The sequence below is a fragment of the Polypterus senegalus genome, chromosome 1 (genome assembly GCF_016835505.1).
Source record: "Polypterus senegalus isolate Bchr_013 chromosome 1, ASM1683550v1, whole genome shotgun sequence".
In the NCBI taxonomy this organism is placed as follows: Eukaryota; Metazoa; Chordata; class Cladistia; order Polypteriformes; family Polypteridae; genus Polypterus; species Polypterus senegalus.
This window is the reverse complement of record NC_053154.1, coordinates 25436115-25459454: the sequence shown is the minus strand read 5'-3', so window position 1 is coordinate 25459454 and position 23340 is coordinate 25436115. Positions and strand designations below refer to the sequence as shown.

General features: G+C 38.1%; 2 protein-coding genes across 5 annotated transcripts in view; one reads left to right on the top strand and one right to left on the bottom strand.

Moving 5' to 3' along the window:
- mrpl21 (mitochondrial ribosomal protein L21) overlaps positions 1-9823 on the bottom strand; it is a 28495-nt gene extending 18672 nt beyond the window's left edge. The window contains exon 1 of one of the 2 annotated variants that reach the window (XM_039744864.1): positions 9648-9823. In XM_039744864.1, the coding sequence (XP_039600798.1) occupies positions 9648-9726 (79 nt within the window). In that variant the 5' untranslated portion in view covers positions 9727-9823. The remainder of the gene's footprint in view (positions 1-9647) is intronic. The other variant, XM_039744854.1, reaches the window with a different exon arrangement.
- The window catches only part of ighmbp2 (immunoglobulin mu DNA binding protein 2), an 87863-nt gene continuing 73839 nt past the window's right edge, over positions 9317-23340 (top strand). The window contains exons 1-3 of one of the 3 annotated variants that reach the window (XM_039744821.1): positions 9317-9572; positions 14519-14639; positions 18047-18216. In XM_039744821.1, the coding sequence (XP_039600755.1) occupies positions 9548-9572; positions 14519-14639; positions 18047-18216 (316 nt within the window). In that variant the 5' untranslated portion in view covers positions 9317-9547. Of the gene's footprint in view, positions 9573-10053; positions 10146-10248; positions 10327-14518; positions 14640-18046; positions 18217-23340 lie in introns of those variants that run through there. The other 2 variants (XM_039744830.1, XM_039744840.1) reach the window with 2 other exon arrangements.

The following is a 23340-nucleotide window of genomic DNA, read 5'->3' as shown; positions in this document are numbered from 1 at the left end:
TGAATAAAAAGAAAATCAAGTGACGGTGAGATACTAAGAAGGCAGCTTCGCCAGCGCCTGTGTGTCAGAACCTGGGGGCGTTAGTATGCATCGTGGTACAACGCAGAGCTATAGCGCCTGTATTCTGTTTCTTTTGTACTCCAGGGCACGCAGAGGAGAGAATAGTAAAGAGCAGTAAGTTCGGCGCTATATGCAATCATCAGACACTCCCCATCTGCCCGTTGTTTTGTTATACTTTTCAATACTTTTATACTGCTCAAACGGGCATGCTCAAAAATACACGTGTAATGCCACGAAAAGTGCACGCAGACACTTCATTTCGCAAACAAAACAAGTGCACTTTTATTCAAAACTACCTGTATAACCAAGAAAAAGAAAGCAAGTTACAGTAGGCGATTGATATGACAGCTTGCATGGTGCAATGCTAAGAAGTGCAGATTTTCATTCCGTGCTATATAAAATCATCACATTCAAATATTAACAGTTCCCACACACCCAAGGACCGTCCTTCCTACATTTACGACACGTGTACTTGTTGCCGTGTACACACCTCTCTGTGCTATGGTTTCTATTACACTGAATGAGCACCTGACACTGTACTTTCTTCCCTGGGGGAAGGTCCCGATCAGAGAATTTCCAGTTCCTGCATAAATTCACACCCGATCTGACGCTGTTCGTTTTCAAATAATATTGCATTAGTGCGATTATATTTTCACATATATTGTCTCTTTCTTTCAGGTGTGTAATAGAAACCACAGCATAGAGAGAAGTGTGTACACTGCTTCTTACAGGAAAAGGCGATGGAAAAAGTGCACTTGAATAAAAGTGCACTTTTGTTATACTTTTACACCAATATATGTTCCTGTGTTTGAACGACACGGGCAGATGGGGAGTGTCTGATGATTGCATATAGCGCGAAGTTACTGGTCTTTACCATTCTTTCCTCTGCATGTCCTGGAGTACAAAAGAAACAGCATACAGCAACATGCAGGGACTGGCAGGAACACTCAATAAAACTGAATAAAAAGAAAATCAAGTGACGTTGAGATACGAAGAAGGCAGCTTCGCCAGCGTTTGGGCTGGGGGGGTGTTGGCGTTAGTATGCATCGTGGTACACTGCAGAGCTATAGCGCGTCTTTAGTGAAAACAGCCGTGTCAGATGGGGTTGTATGGATTGATTCTGAACGCGACTGAGAGAATGAAAAGTGAATAAAAAAAAGCTAACCTTTACAAGGATCATAAATTGCACCGGCTGTTACAGACTGAAATCAAATGTATGCTTTTATTCTAAAACAGTAAGAATAAGAGCAGTTTACTTCTCAAAACGGAGGGGCGCAGGATCGAACTCGTGACCTCTTGATTCCCAAGCGGGGGCTGAATCTATTGAACCACAGAGGCAGTTACAGTAAACTGGTGTCAATGTCGCATGTTAAGGCGGCTTTTTGTTTCTGCAGTTATATTTTTGAATAAAAGTGCAATTGTGTTATTCTTGTGAAAATGTTTCTTTGCTATTTGGACGTCAGGCTTCATACATTATATAGTTTATGCCTACATTTTGTCATCTACTACTAGAATATAAAAAAAACGTTTCTGTTTTAACAATGTGTTGACACAGATTACTGTAGAAACGGAACAGACATGAAATGCGTGTGTTCCAAACAACGATCTATTATTTCCACTCTAAAACTCCACTTCACTCCCAGATACTCAATCAAGGCATGAGCTGAGAGAAGTTCGTGCACGTTCTAAATTGGTGGGGGATGGAATAGCCGGCTGCTCCTAGCTTCTCTTTATCAGCACATTTAGAAAACAAAGGACGCTGGCGGAGAGGTGTGAAGGGATTTAAGAAGCAGTTTAAGGTGGGACGGAATTACGAGTTTTTTCGTAGGCTCTGGTAATTCTAGTGTTAAAGAAAGCAGTTTCATGTTGTACATCATGTCAGTACCTTGAAACAGAAGTGAAGAGGATAACAGATTTCAGTGTGCTAATGCAATTATAAAGGTTTCTATAATAACCAATTAACATGACTAATTAAGGATAAGCGAAGGGAGTTTACTCTCCCTGAAGGAATTGCTGCTGAATACGAGGCTTTGCAGCCATATGTGACTAATAAATGAAACATCTGTCATTTCAAGTAGTCATATCCATTACATACACTGCCTTGACTATACTTTAAATCAGCGTAGTGGTATCTTGATTATAAACATGCACATTTTTGGAAGACCCCAAATGTTTGACCGGTACTGTATACTGGCTTAAATTACAAATGGATGGATTTGGAACTGGAATTAGGAGGTTTTGTGTACAGACTCCACAGCGCTGCTGCTTCTTCACAGAAACAATAGTTCATTAAGGGTGAGGGTCAAATTGCTGATGGTTTTCATAAAATTGTATATATTTTTTATCATTTAAATATAAATGGTTGCAGTGTGTTATTTAAGATTAAAATTGATGACATATTTTTCTCTTCATTTCTACCTATACATTATATTCAGAAATGTTCAAATTGACATTTATTGTACATTTAAAATACATAAAGTGAATGGAGTGAAACGGCAGTAATTTACACAATAAAAGCAAGCCACTTAAACATTTGCCAATGCTTTTTTAACATCCTACTAATGCTTCTGAAAGCGCTTCGAACAAAGGAATAAGGAAGCAAATGTGCGATGGATTTGCAGAGTGGTTTAGAGCCAAAGGCTTTTGACTATAAACCACAAGGCTTTTGGATCAATTCCTGCTCCAACCTCACTGTGTTACACTTAATGTAGTCTCGCAAGCCAGACATATAATATTAATACGCTCAGAGGCAACCATGAGTGAATTTTGCTTAAAACTGGGCGAGAGCAATTAGATGGCTCACTGAGTGTCACTTTTCTAAACCAATCCAACACCTCGTGAACACGGCGCTCAAACTAGCAGCAGCAACTTTTTGAAACTGCAAAGATTAGATGCTTTCTTGTTACCCTTGGTCCAACAAACAGCAAGCTTCTGATTACGCTGAACTGTCAACAGTCGAGAAAGACTCCAAAGAAAACCCTTTTAGACATATAAATGTGTGTTACAGGGAGAAATTGAGTTGTTGCGTTGTATATTCATTGCAGGTGTGGTATGCGCTCTTTGCTGATCAGTTACAACAATATTGTAGGGGTCGACATAAGGTTGAGAGAATTGGCAGCTATATTCATGAAAACATGATCATCAAAATATTCATTTGAAGTAAAAGTTATTTAAGAAGGAGGTTAAGAGGGACTACCGTTAGGGGAGCTCATAACAAAGAACTGTGGGGGATGGAGATTTCAGTACTCAAAACACTGGAATCAACAAATTTGCCTAAAGACAATGACTGCGCATCTAAAATAATTAAAGTAAGCGAAAATTATTGTCTAATTGGAAATGCAAATATGCCGTGCCAGAATATATCCGCGGCATTTTAACACTTACTGTAGTATATACATACATCACAATGCTCATCTAAGCTGTACTTTCTGCTTTTATGCCATATAGTGACGTAGTAGTGAAAATGACAGAAGACCTCACAGCAGACAGAGGTACTTCTCAAACGTGGAGCCAAGTAGCTGTGGTGGTCTGCGTGTCTGTGTTTGTTTTTTCTCTTGCAAAGCTGATTACAACATACACATTAACAATAAAGCTTCAATTACCTAGTGCTACTGAGCTCCAGAATTGACAAAACAGCAATGTTAGCTTTTTATTTTCTCTCAGCATCAACTCTTTTGTTCAATTTCTTTTGCTTTCTCCATGAAAACTAAGCAGTTTAAACTTCATGGACTGGAGGGGCAGGTGTTTTAAGAAGAAGCCCTGTGTGTGCAACGCAGGATTTCAATTTTATTCACTAAACATTTTTTAACAGGTGAATTCTCGTTTCAGAATCATATCTGGCTCCACAAAGACTACACTTCTCATGTCCCTTTAGAGGTGGATGGTAAACAGGTAGAAATTTTTATGCATCATTTCTACTGCATTTGAGCACATCAGAAAGAAGCCTTTGATACTTGTCATTTACACATAGCACAGTATATGTTGTTACAACTGTGGAGATGAAACGTCCATACAATTTTAAACTTGCTATATATGACTTTGAATGACTGTAACCTATCCACAGACTATAATAATAATAAGATAACCCTGTATGAATTATTAAGCAAAACAAGTGCAGGGAGTCCTTGGGTGTTTCAACATACAACATTTCGAGTTTACAACACTCACTCCCATAAAAACCTGAGACACGAGTGTTTTGGCTTACGCCATTAGCGTCGTACTTACAGACTGCGTGAGCGAACTAGTTTTGTTGAACGCGGAGGAACTGTTCCATTTCTGTGGCTTTGTTTGGCGACTTTGTGGCCCTTATCATGGCTCCTAAACGAAAGTCTGAGTCTTCAGATGGTAGTGCTTCGAAGAAAAGGAATGCCATCACGATGGAAGTGAAATCAGACATTGTAAAGCGATCAGAAGGAATAAAGGTAAGGAATTTATTTTTTACACTCACTTTTTGTCATTTTTTCTGTTACTACAGTATAGTGTACCGTACAATATATTTATGTCCTTTTCTTTTTTCTGTGGCTTAGTTGTGTTTGTATGTTCTAGATTATGATTTTGCAAATGTGTTAGGATAGGTAAGTGACTTATGCTAGGGTGTGTTTCGACTTCAGCAAAATTCGGGTTACATCACTGTTGTAGGAACGGAACTTTGTCGTAACCAGAGGACCCCCTGTACATGCTTATGCTTAGAGCAGTGTTTCCCAACCTCGGTCCTGGGGGCACACTGTGGCTGCAGGTTTTTGTTCCAACCAGATTTCTAATCAGTGACAACACCTGTTAACACTGATCTCATGTAATTAGCTGGTATTTTTCTTTTTTTTTTTAATTCTACATTCAGAAAAGCACAGCAGAATGACTTTTTAATTTAAAAGACATTTAGAAATATTTCTGGTTTTGCTATTGATTTAAATGCTTAACTCTTTTTTGCTTATTTCATTCTATTTTGCCCTCTCTGTGCACTTTTTCCTCTTCGTTGTATCTTACTAATGACAATTAAAAATGAGCAGAGCAGACATGCTGGCAAACAACACTAAATAATCAACGACTGCAACTACTGTAGCATCAGACCCACTAATTAGTAAATAATGGATTCATTAAACAGTTACAACACCTAGAAATGTAGAATAAAAAAAGTTAAAAAGAAAAAAAAAATGATTTCCATGTAACTTGGAACATTTGGAAAAAAAAAAAAAATTATATATATATAGTCCAACTTCTCCAGGATGGCACATCAATACGTGTCATTGCCAGAAGGTTTGCTGAGTCTCCCTGCACAGTCTCAAGGGCATGGAGGAGATTCTAGGAGACAAGCAGTTACTCTAGGAGAGCTGGAGAGGGCCATAGAAGGTTGTTAACCCATTAGCAGGACCGGTATCTGCTCCTTTGGGAAAAGCAGAACAGGATGAGCACTGTCAGAGCCCTACAAAATGACCTCCAACAGGCCACTGGTGTGAATGTCTCTGACCAAACAACCAGAAAGACTTCATGAGGGTGACCCAAGGGCCCCATGTCCTCGAATGGGCCCTGAGCTCACTGCCCAGCAGCATGCAGCTCGATTGGCATTCGCCATAGAATACCAGAATTGGCAGATGCACCACTGGTGCCCTGTGCTTTTCACAGATGAGAGAAGGTTCACCCTGAGCACGTGACAGAAGTGAAAGGGTATGGAGAAGCCATGGAGAACATTATGCTGCCTGTAACATCATTCAGCATGAGCACTTTGGTGGTGGGTTAATGATTGTCTGGGGAGGCATATCCATGGAGGGTCACACAGACCGCTACAGGCTTGACAAAGGCACCTTGGCTGCCATTAGGTATCAGGATGAAATCCTTGGACCCATTGTCAGACCCTATGCTGGTACAGTGGCTCCTGGTGCACGACAATTCCTGGCCTCATGTGGTGAGAGTATGCAGGCAGTTCCTGGAGGATGAAGGAATTGATACCATTGACTGGCCTCCACACTTTCCTGACCTAAATCCAATAGAAAACCTCTGGGACATTATGTTTTGGTCCATCCAATGCCACCAGGTTGCACCTCAGACTGTCCAGGAGCTCAGTGATGCCCTGGTCCAGATCTGGGAGGAGATCCCCCACAACACCATCTGTCGTCTCATTAGGAGCATGCACCGATGTTGTCAGGCATGTATACAAGAACACAGGGGCCATACAAAGTGCTGTGTACAATTTTGAGTTGCTGCAATTAAATTTTGGCAAAATGGACTAGCCTGCCACATAATTTTTTCACTCTGATTTTTGGGGCGTCTTTGAATTCAGGGCTCTGTAGGTTGATCATTTTCATTTCCATCAAACGATGTGGCATCCTTTCGTTCCTAACACATTACCCAGTCTATATCAGTATAGATATCCAGGAGGATTTCTTTTTCCCATTGAGATCTGATGTGTTTTCAAAGTGTTCCTTTAATTTTTTTGAGCAGTTTATTTACCAAACTTAGTTTTTTAATTTCTATATTGTTCCCAAAACACAGAACAAAACAGACGCCGTTTGAAATAAAAACCCACAGCCACAGTGTGCCCCCGAGGACTAAGGCTGGGAAACACTGGCTTAGAGCACCAAGGAAAAGGGGGCAGCAGTTTTTATAAAAGTAGAAGTCTTTAAGAATAAAGTTAAAAGTAAGCAACAATAATCATTTTAATGCATCATTTGATCCATGTATGTTGAAACACTATATAGCTTCTAGGTTAAAAAACATAGTAATGGAAGATGTGGTTTGGGTCAAATAAAGGGTGTTTCTTCATTAGAATAAATTGTCCAACAGCATCAGTTTCTGTAAAAACAGGACAATGAAAATTAAAAAAGTATGCTCTCGAGATCACCTAATTCCATTGCGTAACAAGTTTGAAAGCTTCCTTTAGTAGCCTGTATTGTAGGGATTGCTCTGGTAACCACTGCTGAGGCAGTATTCAATCAATGGAGATGGGCATATCCTTTGGTTTGTCTTTACAGTATATCATTTTTCTTCATGTTTACAAAGATGTCTTGTAAGGCATTATTAAAGTCAAGTTGGGACTGCATGTTTTTGTTTAATGGGAAACTAGAGGAGGAATTGGGAAGACTAAATCTTTGAATACATTAATGTCAATCTTGTTTCACTTTTACTGTATAATCCATATAGTATGCCTGTTATTCAAGAGTCTGTGTGTTAAAACGCATGTGCAATATACTTTTATTTCTTGTTCAATACTGTACTGATGACAAAATAGTGACATGAAGTGTACAATTTGTGAAGACTGAAGTCTAAATATCAAATAAACACTTTCACAAAAGGTACACCTATAACAAAGAAGTGCGCTTTTATTAAAGACTATAACCGAAGAAAAATCGGGTTAGGGTACGACGCTGACACGACCGCTTGGGTGGCGCAGCGTTAAGAACTGCTGACTCATAATCAAGTGGTTGCCGGTTGGATTCCGAGCGCTTCCTAGAATTACCGTTTTGAGTAGTGAGCTGCTCTTATTATTACTATTACAGAATTAAAACATACATTTGATTTGAGTCTGTAACAGCCGGTGGAAATTTATGTACTTGTAAAGGTTAGCATTTTTTTTTTTACAGTTTTATTCTCTCAGTCGCGTTCATGCTCGCCCCGATCTGACACTGCTGTTTTCAAATAAAAATGTGCTATAACAGAGGTGAACTTGGATGTGGATGAGGGTTCTACATCAGAGAAACAGGATAAAAGCCCTCCCCGCAAGAAACGTCCAGTCACACATAAGAACAATGCAGCTGAACAAGGCATAAAGGCGAATGATGGCACTGTTTGGATGCAGCAAGAGGTTGGGCGTCCCCCTGCCTGTAAATCGGACACACACTTGTCCTTCAACAAAACAGCAGGGCATGCCAAGCTTGCCAAGGTATCGTGCAAAGTTTTGTTTGTGATTATGTTTAGTGGTGGTCTTTATATAAAAAACATTTATAAAAGGCAGATCGAATGTTATTTACCTTGATTTATTTACTTATCTTCCTACAGAGTAAAATCACAAGTAGACTGCAGAGCTTCCTGTGTTTGATTGACATGGACATGCTAAAAAGTATGTGTAATTTTACTTCAGTACATGAGTGACTTAGCAGCAGGTGGAAGCTGTACACATAGCATATACACACTGAGCATTTTTTTTATTTATACTAATACTGGGTACTGTCTCCTTTAGCTCTCAAAGCAGCCTCAGTTCTTTATGGCATGGATTTCATAAGAGGCTGAAAACATTCCTTTGAGATTCTAGTTTGTGTTGACACGACTGCATTACACGACTTCTTCAGATTTGCAAATCTCCCATTCCACCTCATCCCAAAGACATTCTGTTGCATTTAGATCTGGTGACTGGTTCATAAAATCAGTTGGTGATAAATTTTGCTTGGTAACATGGTGCTGGAAGTAGCCACTAAAAGACAGGTCAATTGTAGCAATGGGAGGATGCATATGGTCAGCAACAATACTCAAAATAGATTGTAGCATTCAAACAATGATTAATTTGTATTAAGAGGCTAAAAGTGTGCCAAGAAAACATCCCTGACACCATTAGGCCACCACCACCTGTGGCCTTGACTGTTGACAAGACAGGCTGGATGCCTGGATTCAAGCTGTTGGTGCCATCTTTTTGCTTCAACAGAAACCAAGGTTCATTAGACCGGGCTGTGTTTTAACTGTCTTCAGCTGGCTAGTTTTGGTGAGCCTTCTTGGCTGACAAAAGTGGAACCCGATGTGGCCTTTGGCTGCTGTTTCCCCATCCACCTCAAGGTCCGACATGTTATGCATTCTCCGAAGCTTTACTGCTCACCAGAGTTGGTTATCGGAGTTACTGCTTTTCTGTCAGCCCAATCCAGTCTGGCTAATTTCCTCTAACCTCTCTCATCAACAAGGTGTTTTCGTCTGCAGAATTGTCACTCACTGGATGTGTTGTTGTTTTTTTTTATTGCACCATTCTGAGTAAACTCTAGAGACAGTTGTGTGAGAAAATCCAAGGAGATCAGTGATTACAGAAATACACAAACCAGTCTATCTGACACCAAAAATCATGCCAGGATCGAAATCACCAAGAACACATTTTTCCCTATTCTGGTATTTTATGTGAACATCACCTGAAGCTCCTAACCTGTATCTGCATGGTTTTACGCATTTTGCTGCTGCCACGTGATTGGCTGATTCGATATGTGTTCGGATGAGCAGCTGCACAGGTTTTCTTAAGAATGTGCTTCGAATGAAGTCTACTTAAAGATATTAACTATGAAAAGCACTAGCATTCTCGTTTGAATCTGGTCTTCAGTCCATGTTTGCGATAATAAGCCTGGATCTGCGAGGCCCCTGTGAGTTTGGATGCAAGCTATTTGAATGGATATGGATAATGGAGATTACCGCTGCCAATGAACAAATTATCTTTCCAGGCATCTGACAATGCTGGCTCAAATTCGAAAAGAAACTTGTATTATGAAAAACTGCGGTGTGAGCTTCGAACTTTGACAGGTCTGCCATGTACAAATGTAACTACACATCCAGTAAGTACACGCCTTTATCACAAATACATTGTCTCGATAGAATCGGTTAGAAAGTAAGTAAAAACTTCAACCTACCCAGACGAAAATAACCTTTACAAAAAGCAGATGGACAACGCAAAAGTTGGCCGCAACTTCGAACTACGGACGCGGTCATCTTCACCCAAACCCTGCTTGCTTGAATTGGATTTCCGTCTCAGTCCGGCAGCGAACGATGTCCGTGCAGGTCGTCTGCTCCAGTCTTTTGCATCGCGTCAAATCTGCAGTATATATCACGTTAAAATAAAGACAACTTCCTGACATAACTGTAGTCGTATAAAAAGCTTTTTGTGGTTTTTGTCACCAGACGAACTGAGACCTTGACCAATTTTTATCACACAATTCTTCAAATTAATTTTACTCTGGGTAGGAAAGCATGAATGATGTCGGGCTTGTTTTACCGTTGCATAAAATGCGCGTGTTTGTAGTTGTACTTCCGGTAACATTAACGCTCAGTTTACCCTGAGAAGTGGAGGATTGACAGGGAGGCTAGAAGTGTTACTGCTACGCGTGTTACGTATTTGTGCATCTGGCGGTGTAAGTAGCGTTAATCTAAGTACAAGTGTTAAGAACTACGAATAAAGTCGTTGATGTGGCTTGATGCAAGTACAGGTTGTAACGCGTTGTTTTAATAACACAGGTCTGCAATTGTGAATATTGTTATTTGAAGTAGTGACCACAATAAAAATATATTTGTGATTTTTCCTGCAAGTTACATGTAAGTATAAAACTGAGGCGAAATATAATTCATATTTAACAAATTAAACTGTTTATTCAATGTACCCTACTACTACAGTTTATTCATGTATACAGTCTTCTTTTTCTTTTGGCTGCTCCTGTTATCGTCTTGTTCCATTTTTTCCTGTCCTCTGCATCTTGCTCTGTTACACTCATCACCTGCATGTGTTTTCTCACCACACAATTGTCCTAAATCAATTTAACATAAAAATATTAAATCTAATATGTTTAAACCTTTATATAAATAATACAACAGCGCGTTTTCGTTGGCTTATACATAACTTGTCACTGTCACGTCTTGTTTTTTTCGTTTGGTGGCCCGTCGTTTTTGCACTTTTTCTAATGCATCCCTCTAAAAATTACCGGTCAGCAGTCCGCCTGTCATCATACTGATATCCCAACGCCCCTGGTACCTTCTCGCCATGTGCCTGATATCCTGATAGAAGTTTTCACCCTGCTTTTCACTAACGGGATCAAGATTTTCAGGGGAAAAAAATCCAAGTGCAAACCAAACAAGTGAACTTTTGATACTCCTGTTGCAACCAGTTCCTTAAACATAACTAAAAAGTTTTAACAGTTTGTTTATAAATTGGATCTTTTCTTTGTTGTCAAAAAACATAGAAGTTTGAATGATACCCAAGCCTTTTTTCCATGTCAGTCATTGCACTGTCAAATTTTGCACCAGAAATCAGTTTTTTAATATCAAGTGTGGCATTTAATTTTGCCTCAGACAAACTCAGAAATCTTCTTCACAAATACATTAAACAGGCTCCATCTTTTGAAAGGGCTTTGACAAACTGCTTCATTAACCCAAACCTAATATGAAGGGGTTGTAACAGCACTTGATCTGGACCCACCATGCTTGGTCCTGAAAGTTGTAGCCTTTTTCTGTTTGGTCATTCCTTCTGAATCCATTGTCAGTTCTTAGCTCTGCTGTTCCACTAATTCTGTATGCCCTGACTTCTGCTGTGACTCAGTTTCAGCTATAATCTGACCTTTTTACAGCATAAGATAACTGCTTTCCTTTATAAATAATATTACATTCAAACAAATTATCATTACAATGAAATATTGATAATGAATTAATCATAGCTCAAAAACAATAAGAAAACCTTTAACAGGTAAAAAAAAATGTGTTTTGAGAAAAAAAATTACGTAGAAATTACGGAGAAAAATGTTTTTTATTTTTGAATTCATTTTTAAATATAAACATTTATTAAAATCAAATAAAAATTGAAACAATATTTCCAATGTATGCCTGTGTTAGTGAAATAATTCAGCAGGTGCAGAGAATTGTGTTTTTGTCATGAAACTGTACTTACACTATGCATAGACGTTTCCCTTATGCATTTATGGGCAATTAATTTAAAAATAATAAAATGAAGAACTGCCTTACAAAATACGCACAGAAGCACATACAGTAACATCACTAGTAGAGTACACAAAAATAAGTTTTGTTTATATAATTGCAAAGAATTATTATTATGGCACAGAAAATAGAAACACTGTAATCCTATGGACAAAATTACCCATTGCTGTAGTACCTGTTGGAAATAACACTAGCCGGATGTGCTATCCATCATAAATGGGTTGTAATCTCTTTAATCGTTGTAGACTTTTGCATATTCAGCATTGAAGTTTGCAGTGCACCATCTGTTAGAATGTATTTCATAATGCATCTAGTAATAAAATGCATTTCATTTTTCATTCTAACATGTGGCACATCACAAGCATTAGCACTGCTTTTATGAATCCCATACTAAATGACATATAGCAGAGACATAGTAACTGGACAAAAACACAGACACTTTTCCTTTTGTTAAGGTGGATTAGATCTAGATACAGACAAATTATTGTTGTTGCAGTTACTAGTTATTTGTTTGTCACTGTAGTTTGCGTCTTTACCGAACATTCAGACTTTATCGACTAATTGCCAAGGAGGTATGAAGTGATTTGGCAGTTGTATAGCCAAGGAAGCTGTCCTTAGATTAAAAAGGCTGAAATCTAACAAATCACCAGGATCAGATAACAGTTATCCTTGAGTGCCTAAGGAGGTTAGTGAGTGGATATATAAACCCTTAGTGTACTGTATATTTTTTCAAAAATCACTGAACACTAGATGAATTCCTAAGAACTACAGTCTATATATTATTCCATTACAGTCTATCTGGAATTTTTTGTGTTTATTTTGCAATTCAAAAAGAAATACAGCTGCATTATTAGTCCAGAGATATGGATATTTAACTGTTAAGGAAAGTAAACATAATATTATCTTTTATTTTGCATAAAAAACATATCTGCCAAGATAAGATACTGTATTCACTTGATTTGGCAATTTGTGGATTTTTCATTTGTGATGTCACATCCTGCCCATTTCATTCTGTCTCCATGCGTTGTTTATTATATTTGTTAAAATGTAATGAGAGGTCAGCATTATATCTCGGGCTTGTGAATTCAGGCAACTAAGTAATCTACATTGTGGTCATGGACTCATTACCTTATAGGCTGTGTATATGAAATGACACACTGGGGAGTTTATATTTCCTGTGAGAATGTAGCATAAAATATCTAGTCCATTGATAGAGCTCAGACTTTACTTGTATCCATTTAGCATTAAATGGATGTCTTTGTGAGGTTAGAGGGAAACTGAAGTAAGAAAGCATATGCATTACTGGGGAAAATGGGCAAACTCCACACATGGACAGTATCCGGCCTGGTCAAACTCAGTCTCCCCAAGTGGTGAGGCAGATTTTTAATGCTTAGTGTGATTTAACGTTGAGTGATGCCTGGTCAAAGTTACTTATTTTCAGTTTTGTTTTCTTTGAAGTTTTCAGGAATTAATCTTTCCTATTAAAACTGTACAATTGTTCTGTAAGTCTATGAAAAAAAAAACATTATAAGTAGATGAATGTCTAAAATTTACAAGCTATTCTGGACTTTCACAAGTCACATTAAAAGCATGATTTTTGTACAGTGGTAGAGGACGAAGGTCCAAGTGTTTAGAGTGCTGGTGCTTCCTGTTTTGCTATATGGTTGCGAGACATATCCAGCGATCCAGTGACCTGAGACGAAGACTGGACTCTTGGTACTGTGTTTCTCTGGAAAATCCTTGGGTACCATTGGTTTGACTTTGTGTCGAATAAGCGGTTGCTCATGGAGTCCAGAATGAGGCACATGACCTGCATTGTGAAGGAGTGTCAGTTAAGGCACTACGGCCATGCATTTCCCCGAGGGTGATCCGGTTTGTAAGATCCTCATTGTTGGGGACCCGAGTGGATGGACCAAGCCAAGGGGTCACCTATGTAACACCTGGCTTTGACAGATAGAGGGTCATCATCGGAGGGTGGGATTGGACCATCTGTCTGCCTGGGGGGTTGCAAACCGGGATCCCGAGTTGTTTCGTTGTGCAGTGGGTGCGGCAACGTCCTGTACCATTGTATGCTCCCCAACTTGACTTGACTTGTAGAAGTTGGAAATTCCCATGAACAGAAAGAGAACTTGTAATCTTTCAGTTAAATGTAGGCTTTATATTTTCTTTATTATAATCTGTCTGTAAATATGTAAATGTCCCAGGTATATAACTATATAAGTAGAATTGATCTTTTAAAAACCATTCAAATCAGGATTCAGTTACACATAAAATTAATTTTCTTTAATATGTTCTAATTATATACTTTTCATTAAATCCTCATCTTTATTTGTTACATGGAACTCAGTTACTGTTGATTTTTACTTCCAATTCAGGTCATTTTGATCATAGTTCTTATAAGTTTTTATTAAGTGAATCATGAATTCATTTTCTTGGGTTGTTATAGATTTTCTCAATAATTATGCATAATTTCTGAACCATTTTGAAGTAATTTGAGGTGTTAAAATTAAAGAGCATGGCTTATTAATGGGCTGCTTGTGATATTGGACAAGTCGCAAAAACAAGTTATGTAATGATTTTGCAGCAGAACATTCAGAACAAGCCACCAAATGTCATGTTTTCTTCCTCTTAAGAATAAAGTTTTGAAGAGTTGTATAACTGTTGAAATATGGTTTCTTTCCTTCTTTACCTTTTCTTATTTAAGAATTATGTTATCTGCTTTTATTTAATTCCTTGCATTTCTTTTTAGTTTATGTTGGTGCAGTTTTTTTCAACAGTCTTGCTGTTTTCTCCATTTTTTTAGGGCAGGGATTTCTAAAAACATGCCTGGTGCCTAATATTTCAATGATGGCAGTTGAAAGGTTTGTTGCCAAAACTCTAGAATTACTGCAGGAGGAGAGAGAAACCGAAATCGAAGAAACCAGGTAAATAATTAGGATACATTTTCTCTTTAAAGACTATTATACATCATAGTCTGAAAATTCCAGTGCTGTTCGTTTATCTCCTATAACTACTCGTCCCAAGTAAGTTGCTATATTAATTACCTGTGTTACATTATTAGAAATTAATCTCTCTAGAGTAGTTTAGTGAAGTTTAATGTAGTGTAAATGAGCCACTTACACAATTGTAAAGTACATGAGAATGTACGGTTATAATTCTGTGTCATGTGTAAAGGGCAATCAGTGCCATAAAAAGAGTAATCAACAAAAAACCATTTCTGATAGATACCAGTAGAACTAGGGTGTTGTACCATGTTAGCCATTACTGTATGAATGTTGTGAGAAGTCAAGCAAAATGACCCATTTTATTGGCTAACTAAAAAGATTACAATATGCGACCTGTCTAGGCAACTCAGGGCCCTTCTTTAGGAAAGATGTAATACAGAAACTGGAGTTCCCTGTGTTTATATAGACAATAGGACAGAGACAGCATTGGAAAACCTTTAAGTGAGACATCTTAAATGTAAAAAATTAATAGACCTCTTCAGGCAAAGATTCATTAAGCAAGAGAGGAGAACAATGTATAGTCAAGATCTTTGGATAAGATAACTGTCCAACAAAGTCTTTTGAGTTTTCTAGTGAGTTTTTCAAAACAATGTGGGTCTGTAGACAGGCTGTCTGTGCCAGTCGGAGAGATGCAAACAATCCTCATATCTGACCATAAAACTCTTGTCTCTATTCAGACCATGTTTTAATGTGTTCAATTTTAGCACAGAGTTTAACTTCCCATTCTTTTCTCTCTTGCTGTTTTCTGAAGTTCCCCATAAGCACTGTGACTTTGAAGTCCCTCTCACAGTGTCCATGGTTATTGAAGAGGGCTGCTACAGGAACATCTGTGTTTCATGCTTGATGTGGAACCTGTAAAATCATTCTCTGGCGGAGTGTTTGTCCAGTTTTTCCCACATAGAGTGCAGTGTCAGGACATTTCATACAGAGACGTAGGTAGACCACATTAGATGATCGACATGAGAATGATCCCTTTATGAGATGTTCCAGTCAGCAGTGTGGTATAACTAACTACACAATCTGTATCATAAATGTGAGCACACGGTTTACATCTTTTCTGTAGGCAGGGAAATGTGCCATTTTCTGTTGGTCCACTTAGGGAGTTTTGGTCAGTTAGCTGCTGCAGGTTTGACAGTTGTCTGTATGCCAGGATTGGAGGTTCTGGAAATACGTTTTTCAGCCTTTCATCATTGTGTAACATTGGCTGAAGTTCTTTTATAATTTATCTAAGTGCTTCAAGATGTGGGTTATACTAGATAAAGTGTTGCATTATAGCTGATGCATTTAAACAGTAAATACCATCAAATAAAGCTTTACACATCACAAACACTTACAGTATGAAATTAAATGGTAAAAGGGAAAGAAAGTTCTATTTTGTACAGGAAAATTACATTTTGGTTATTTTTTAATGGATGGCTGTCCATTTTAGTGTGCATTGCTTTTGTTTCATTACAATCACAATAAATAGGAGGGTCTGTTGAGGACTTATAAATAAAGGAACAACATTCAAAAGACTGAAGGAATAGATGGAACCTGTATTGACATCCAAGAACAGATGAAGGAAGTAGGAACCACAATGAGTCATGCGTGTTTGGAATATTACTTGCGGGAGAATGATTAAAAAATAAAACAATATACTGTTTTTAATTGAATAATGCATGGGAAATTATGTTTCATTCAATTAATTATTATTGAATGTATAAGTGCAACCATCTCTGTGTTTGCTAGAACATGTGGCATTGACATTACAATGCTTGGTGTCTGATTATAAGAATTTTGATTAAGCCTTATTTATTTTACAGTTATTGAATCAGTCAATTAATTCATTTAATATTTGCACTTGTTAAGATAAATTAAGTGTTTTATGGGCAGCACAGTGACACAGTGGTGACGCCACTGCCTCGCAACCATGAGACTGGAATTGACATCCCTGGTGCTCCCTGCATGGAGCTTGCATATCCTCTGTGTGTCTGTGTTGGTTTCCTCCAGATGCTTTGGTTACCTGCCAGAGTTCAATGCCTTGCAGGGAATGTGAATTGGCCCATTCTTTATTTGGCCCTAGTTTGAGTGTCATCACCCTGTGATGGACTAGCACCCTGTCTGTGGATTGTTCCTGTCTAGTGCTTGATGGTTAATGGGATAGGCTCTAGCTGCCCTGCGATCCTGCCATGGATGAGCAGGTTAAGAAAATGGATGAGTGAATGATGATGATCATTTATTTTACTTCCTTCCAACTCACGCTTAAATTGATTCCCAAGTCAATAAAAGTCACTCATTTGTTGATATAAGGGTGGAAATTTTTTGTCAACTATCATGTTTCTGTTTTGAATATTTGCCATCATTCGTTTTCTTTTGAATAACAGTATCATTTTTTGTTAATGGGTTATACTGTTAATAAAGTTGCCTGCAGTCAAAGATTATATTGGTGCACTCCCAACTCTACGTTTTAAAGAAGGGGTCCAGAGAGGATGCTGCTTTAATTAAGGATCAGTCTTACCTTGCCAAAGAAAACCAGTGCTTCAGTGTTAGGAAATTATAAAACACGGAGCCAGATAGCTGAACCGTAGATTCAGGAAGAGACTTAAGAGATAATGGGAGTTTGCCCATCCTTTCTGCATGTGTTTGCACTCCTGAGGTTATCTTGTGGAAAAGGCTATAAAAATATTGCATTCCGTACCTGAGGCTGAAAGTTATTTAAAATCTTTCTACATTAAGTTAAGTCAGATCCATTAAAGGTGGGCTTAGGACTCCACCAAGAATGCACCTTGTTTTCGGTGACATTCATGGAGATTATCCATTTTGGCTCCTGAAAATTGCTTCTCTGCTGTTAGCAAATTTATTTATTTTTAATTTATTTTCTTTTAAACGAATTCTTTTGATCACTTTATTTTGTCTTTTTCCACAGTACTGTATTATTGAAAAAGATATCAGTGTAACTTTGTATACTAGAAAATTTAATTAAAGGCAAGTATGTTTATATTCAAAATCAGAGCTTAATTAAGTGCTACTTTTTCATGTAATCTCCAAACTTGTCCATCCCCTCTCAGAACAAATCTGTGCCAAGGGGCTGCAGCCAAGATGTTTGTGCATTCCCTATGGGACGTGTTGCAACAACTTATTGGTGGTGTCTGCAGCATTTTTAACTTAGTTTAATTTTCCCTTTTGTTTGAATGAAACTTTGAACTCAGGAGATAAGTGTGTCTGAACATTAATGACTTTTGAATTTCAATCAGATGAGGAGAAGGCATTTTGTACACATATTTAAGTGGTTCCTAGTTACTTATTTAGATTCCTGCTTATCTATTATTTACTTTATATTTTTGTAGGTCATGGCAAGAGAATGTTTCTGTAAAAGAACTGCAACGCAAAGGAGTTTGTCTTATGAAACTGCAAGCATCAAGTCAGAGAACAGGATTGTATGGACGACTTCTAGTAACATTTGAACCCAGAAAATATGAGGCAACTGCAGTTCTGCCCAGCAACGGCTTTACACCAGGTATTCTTGTCTCTCAATGCTAATTTAAATGTCTGTGAAATTTAAAAAAAATCACATCATTAACCAAATAAATAAGCATTTAAGATCTCTTCAACCTTAGAAATCTTAAAAGCTAAGTAGTGTGTTTTTAGGTTCTTTTGCTCATAATGCAATACTAATGTCTTTCTGTTCACATGAAGCAACTTTGGCTCCCAGTGGGCTGATTTTGTTGAAATTTGCCACACTTATTCTTCAAGAAAATTTATCAGGACAGTTTAGTTTTTAGTTTTTATTGATATATCTTGAAAACAGACAGCATGCTGTACACATTTTTGAAATTTCAAAATTTGTGGTAGAAAAACATTGGTGAATTTGCCGGCTTATCTGTCTTACAACAGACAAACATTCTGAGTGAGTTCAACTGCAAATTAGTTTACACTTTCATTTTACTGGTTATTTATTTTTTTTTAACTCTTTTGACAGCCATCCTGACAGCATAACCGTGAAACACCTGCAGTTGTGTGCTGAAGCAAGTACACCTGGCATGCAAGACATGGGATGGGATGGGGTGGGGACATATGTTGGCAGGGTTAGACGAAAAAGTTTACCATATAAAAAAGGTACACAATTCACACCGTTTTCTGGCTGTTTGTACTTTCTGCTCAACATTTGACAATACACACACCTCCCCTCCTGTAAATCTCTCAGATGTTATCCTCCCCTGCATGTTGGCCTTGGATTCTAGCACCTGCATACATTGTTGATCTGCTCTAAACCACATATTTTTAAACAAGTACTATTCACAATAAAAATTAATCTCCAAGGGACTGAATAAAAAAGCTGTCCTTGATTGACCTTTAGAAAGAAAATATGTGTGAATTTATCAGTACACTTATGGAGTGGTTTTATGGGTTAGTTTTTCTCGTATTTCGTATAAATACTAATATAAAAATATTGGATACATATAGAATTTTGTGTAATGCTGCCTTTTTTACATGTGAAATTATTTGGGGTATTACACATTTTATGATATAATATGTTAAAACATATTTCAGCTAAAGGAACATAAAAACAACTGAAGTCAAGTTGGGGAGCATGCACTGATACAGTGCGTTGCCGCACCCACTACACGACGAAACAACTCAGGATCCTGGTTGGCAACCCCCCAGGCAGACACGCAGTCCAGTCCCACCCTCCAGAAATGACCCTCTATCTGCCGCAGCCAGGTGTAATGTGGGCGACCCCTTGGCCTGCTCTAGCCACTCGGGTCCCCAACAATGAGGATCTTATGAGCTGGATCACCTAAGGAGAATCACGCCACATGGCCGTAGTGCTGTAACTGACACTCCCTCACAATGCAGGTAATGTGCCTCATTCACAACATAGTAAAACCAATGGTACCCAAGGATTTTCCGGAGAGACACAGTAACAAAGAACATAAAAACAACTAATATCTTTTTAGAACAGATTATTCAGCACTTCATATCTTATCACACATATACTATTCACTTAATGGTGTGGAAATTTACAATAGCAAGTTAATCATAGCTTATCTTCATCAGTATCTCAACACAAATGAAAATACATCATATACTGGTATATACATTGTCCAGCAAATGTTTAAATATAGTGCCCCCGTTGCATCTTTTGATCACCATGCTCTCTCCATATGGACTGTCTGACCTTTGGTGACTTCTTAGACCTTATAGAGAGAGTGAATCTAACAGTGTTCTCCTTTCATGATCACTTAGCTCCCCTTAATTGGAATTTTTTGTTGCATGTGTTCATTCAAATGCTAAGGTCCCAAAGTCACCTAGCAGGCAAGGCCTAACCTCTCTGAATTTCAGCCCAATTGTCACATCTCCACTGACAGTTCTCTCTATCTTAGCTGTAAGTTCCCACACCTGAAATCTCTATAAGTTAATTTAAAGTACAGTAAAAGTCACTTTATTTCAATTCGGTTGAGCCACTGTAAACACTGTTGATTGATTGACTGGGCAAGCCTTTTACAAATATAGAACTCCTTCAACACAATACACATTAAAGAACAACCTGGGAAATTCTAAAAGCATTCATAGAATGCTGTGTTTAAAAATAATAAACAGTACGAAAGGTAAAAAGACATGGATTCTTTATCCTGTGATACACTTCCTAACATATGTGCAAAATATACACTTTACCAGGTTCCATCTTTGCCATTTATTTCATGTTAAATCACTCATTTACAAGTAACAGCTGGCACTAACCTTCCATAATCATGTCAAAATTTCAAATCCTTCCATCATGTCTTTAATTGCTTAAACTTACAAGACACAGTTTCATCAGTCTTTCTGCCTTGAATTAGTCTAGTTCAGTGATTCTTAACCTTTTTTGAGTCACGGACCCCTTTGAGAATCTGATGAAAGCTATGGGAACCCCTTCCCCTTAAATATTCACATAAACACAGCTTTGCATTCAATGAATATAATGTTCTTTATTTATCAAGATTTGATTGTCTCATACATATATGACATACACAAAGTATTATTAAACTGAAGTGAAGATGTAGTAATTTATGGATTAAAGGCCAGAGATCCACATGACCGCCTTCAACTAGTTCTTCCATGTGAAGCCTGAAAACCATGAGGACTGATTGAGATCATTTATGTTTGATAGAATGCCTAGAGGGGGCTGGGTGGTCTCAAGGCCTCAGAAATCCTGCAGATTTTATTATTGTTTATTTATTTTTTTTTAACTCTTTTGACAGCCATCCTGACAGCATAACCGTGAAACACCTGCAGTTGTGTGCTGAAGCAAGTACACCTGGCATGCAAGACATGGGATGGGATGGGGTGGGGTCATATGTTGGCAGGGTTGGACGAAAAAGTTTACCATATAAGAAAGGTACACCATTAGATGTGTATTTGTTCATTCAATTTACTTAAAATGATATTCTTTATTCATTTAATACCGTAGTAATAATAGTAAAGTATGTACCATCATTTACCCTACCAGAATGCTGGGGTAGGAATTGTTACATGCTAACAGTCTGGCTTCTGCCTCTGTCTCTTTCCGGGCTTGGCTTTGTGGCTGCATGGCACATGTGCAAACTTCTCTCATACACTTTTCCTACTTTTTGAAACTGAAGTTGAGTAAGTAACATGATGTTCATGTCAATAAAAGTCATAAATAAAAGCAACTTCACTTATGTAGAAATGTATGAAGATGATGTGGTGACACTTTATGATACAGTAATTAAATGTGTACTCAATATTTACATCACGAGTATATAAATACATCACGAGTATATAAATACACTAGCCGTCCCCAGCGGCTTCGCCTGTGTAGACGTGAAACAGGACAGCGAGGTGGGCCCTGCCTGGCTCCCTACACCTGACGTCACGCTTCCCCTTCCCCTGGCCCGCAGCCACTGTCTTGAATTGCGCATATATATCGCTCCTGCAAGCGAACTATGATCCTTAGCGCGATGAGAGAAATCGTAAAATCAACCGTAATGCTCAAGCAAATTCTTGAAAACAGTCGCTATCTAAGTAGATGTAAGATGTGCCCCGAGGCTGGCGCGTGAGTGAGGAGGGCCCCACCTCTCTCACCTCAGCGTGCTGTGTCTCTCTCAGATTCGTGCAAATAAATTTGATACCGCAAGAAAACTATGATACTTAGCATGATGAGAGAGCTCACAAAATCAACCGGAATGTTCAAGCAAATTATAGAAAAAAAAACGATCTGAATCTGTTAAGTAGTATTCTCATGAAAAGCGGACAGACATACATACAGGCAAACATTGGATTTTATATATACTGTGTGTATATATATATATATATATATATATATATATATATATATATATATATATATATATATATATATATATATATATATATATATATAAATATATACTGTGTGCCATACTCCTTCCATTTCTGAATGATCGCTTGAACAGTGCTCCGTGGGATGTTCAAGGCTTTGGAAATCTTTTTGTAGCCTAAGCCTGCTTTAAATTTCTCAGTAACTTTATCCCTGACCTGTCTGGTGTGTTCTTTGGACTTCATGGTGTTTTTGCTCCCAATATTCTTCTTAGACAACCTCTGAGGCCGTCACAGAGCAGCTGTATTTGTACTGACATTAGATTACACACAGGTGCACTCTGTTTAGTCATTAGCACTCATCAGGCAATGTCTATGGGCAACTGACTGCACTCAGACCAAAGGGGGCTGAATAATTACGCACACCCCACTTTTCAGTTATTTATTTGTAAAAATTGTTTGGAATCATGTATGATTTTGGTTCCACTTCTTACGTGTACACCACTTTGTATTGGTCTTTCACGTGGAATTCCAATGAAATTGATTCATGTTTGTGGCTGTAATGTGACAAAATGTGGAAAAGTTCAAGGGGGCCCAAATACTTTTGCAAGCCACTGTATATAATATACATATACACTGTATTTATACAAACCCAAAAGAAATACTTGACAAACTTCAAATTAATGGAAAAACAAAAGCTAAGAATGAATGAATCTGGTTTAAAAAATTCTGAAATAATTTCTAAAGAGAAAGAAAGAACGATGCAGAAAGTATTACAGTACTCTCACTTGGACAAAGCTGAGACCAAAGTCAGAATAATGTTGACTTTTCCAGTGCCTTTAACACCATTCTGACTCATCGACTAGGGAAAAAAGCTCAAGGCTTTGTATCTTGATGCCCCCACAATCCCCTGGATCATGGAATATCTGACCAACAGATAGCAGTTTGTTATGCTGAGGGACTGTGTGCCAGAAATGGTGGTGTGTAATACTGGAGCACCTTGGGGAACTGTCGCTTCTCCCTTTCTGTGTACCCTCTACACAACAGACTTCCAGTGCAATACCAGCACTTGAAACCTGCAGAAGTTTTCAGATGACCTCTCCATTGTCGTAGACTGCATTAACATTGGAGATGAGTCAGAGTACAGGAAGGTTGTGGAGGACTTTGTCTTGTGGTGCAGAGAGAACAACCTACAAGTCAAAATCAGCAAGACAAAAGAGGATGTGGTGGACTTCTGATATGCCAAGGATCCTCTGAGACCAGTCACCATTCAGGTGGAGGATGCTGAATTGATGCCGAGCTACCAGTACCTGGGAGTTCACATAAACAACAAACTTGACTT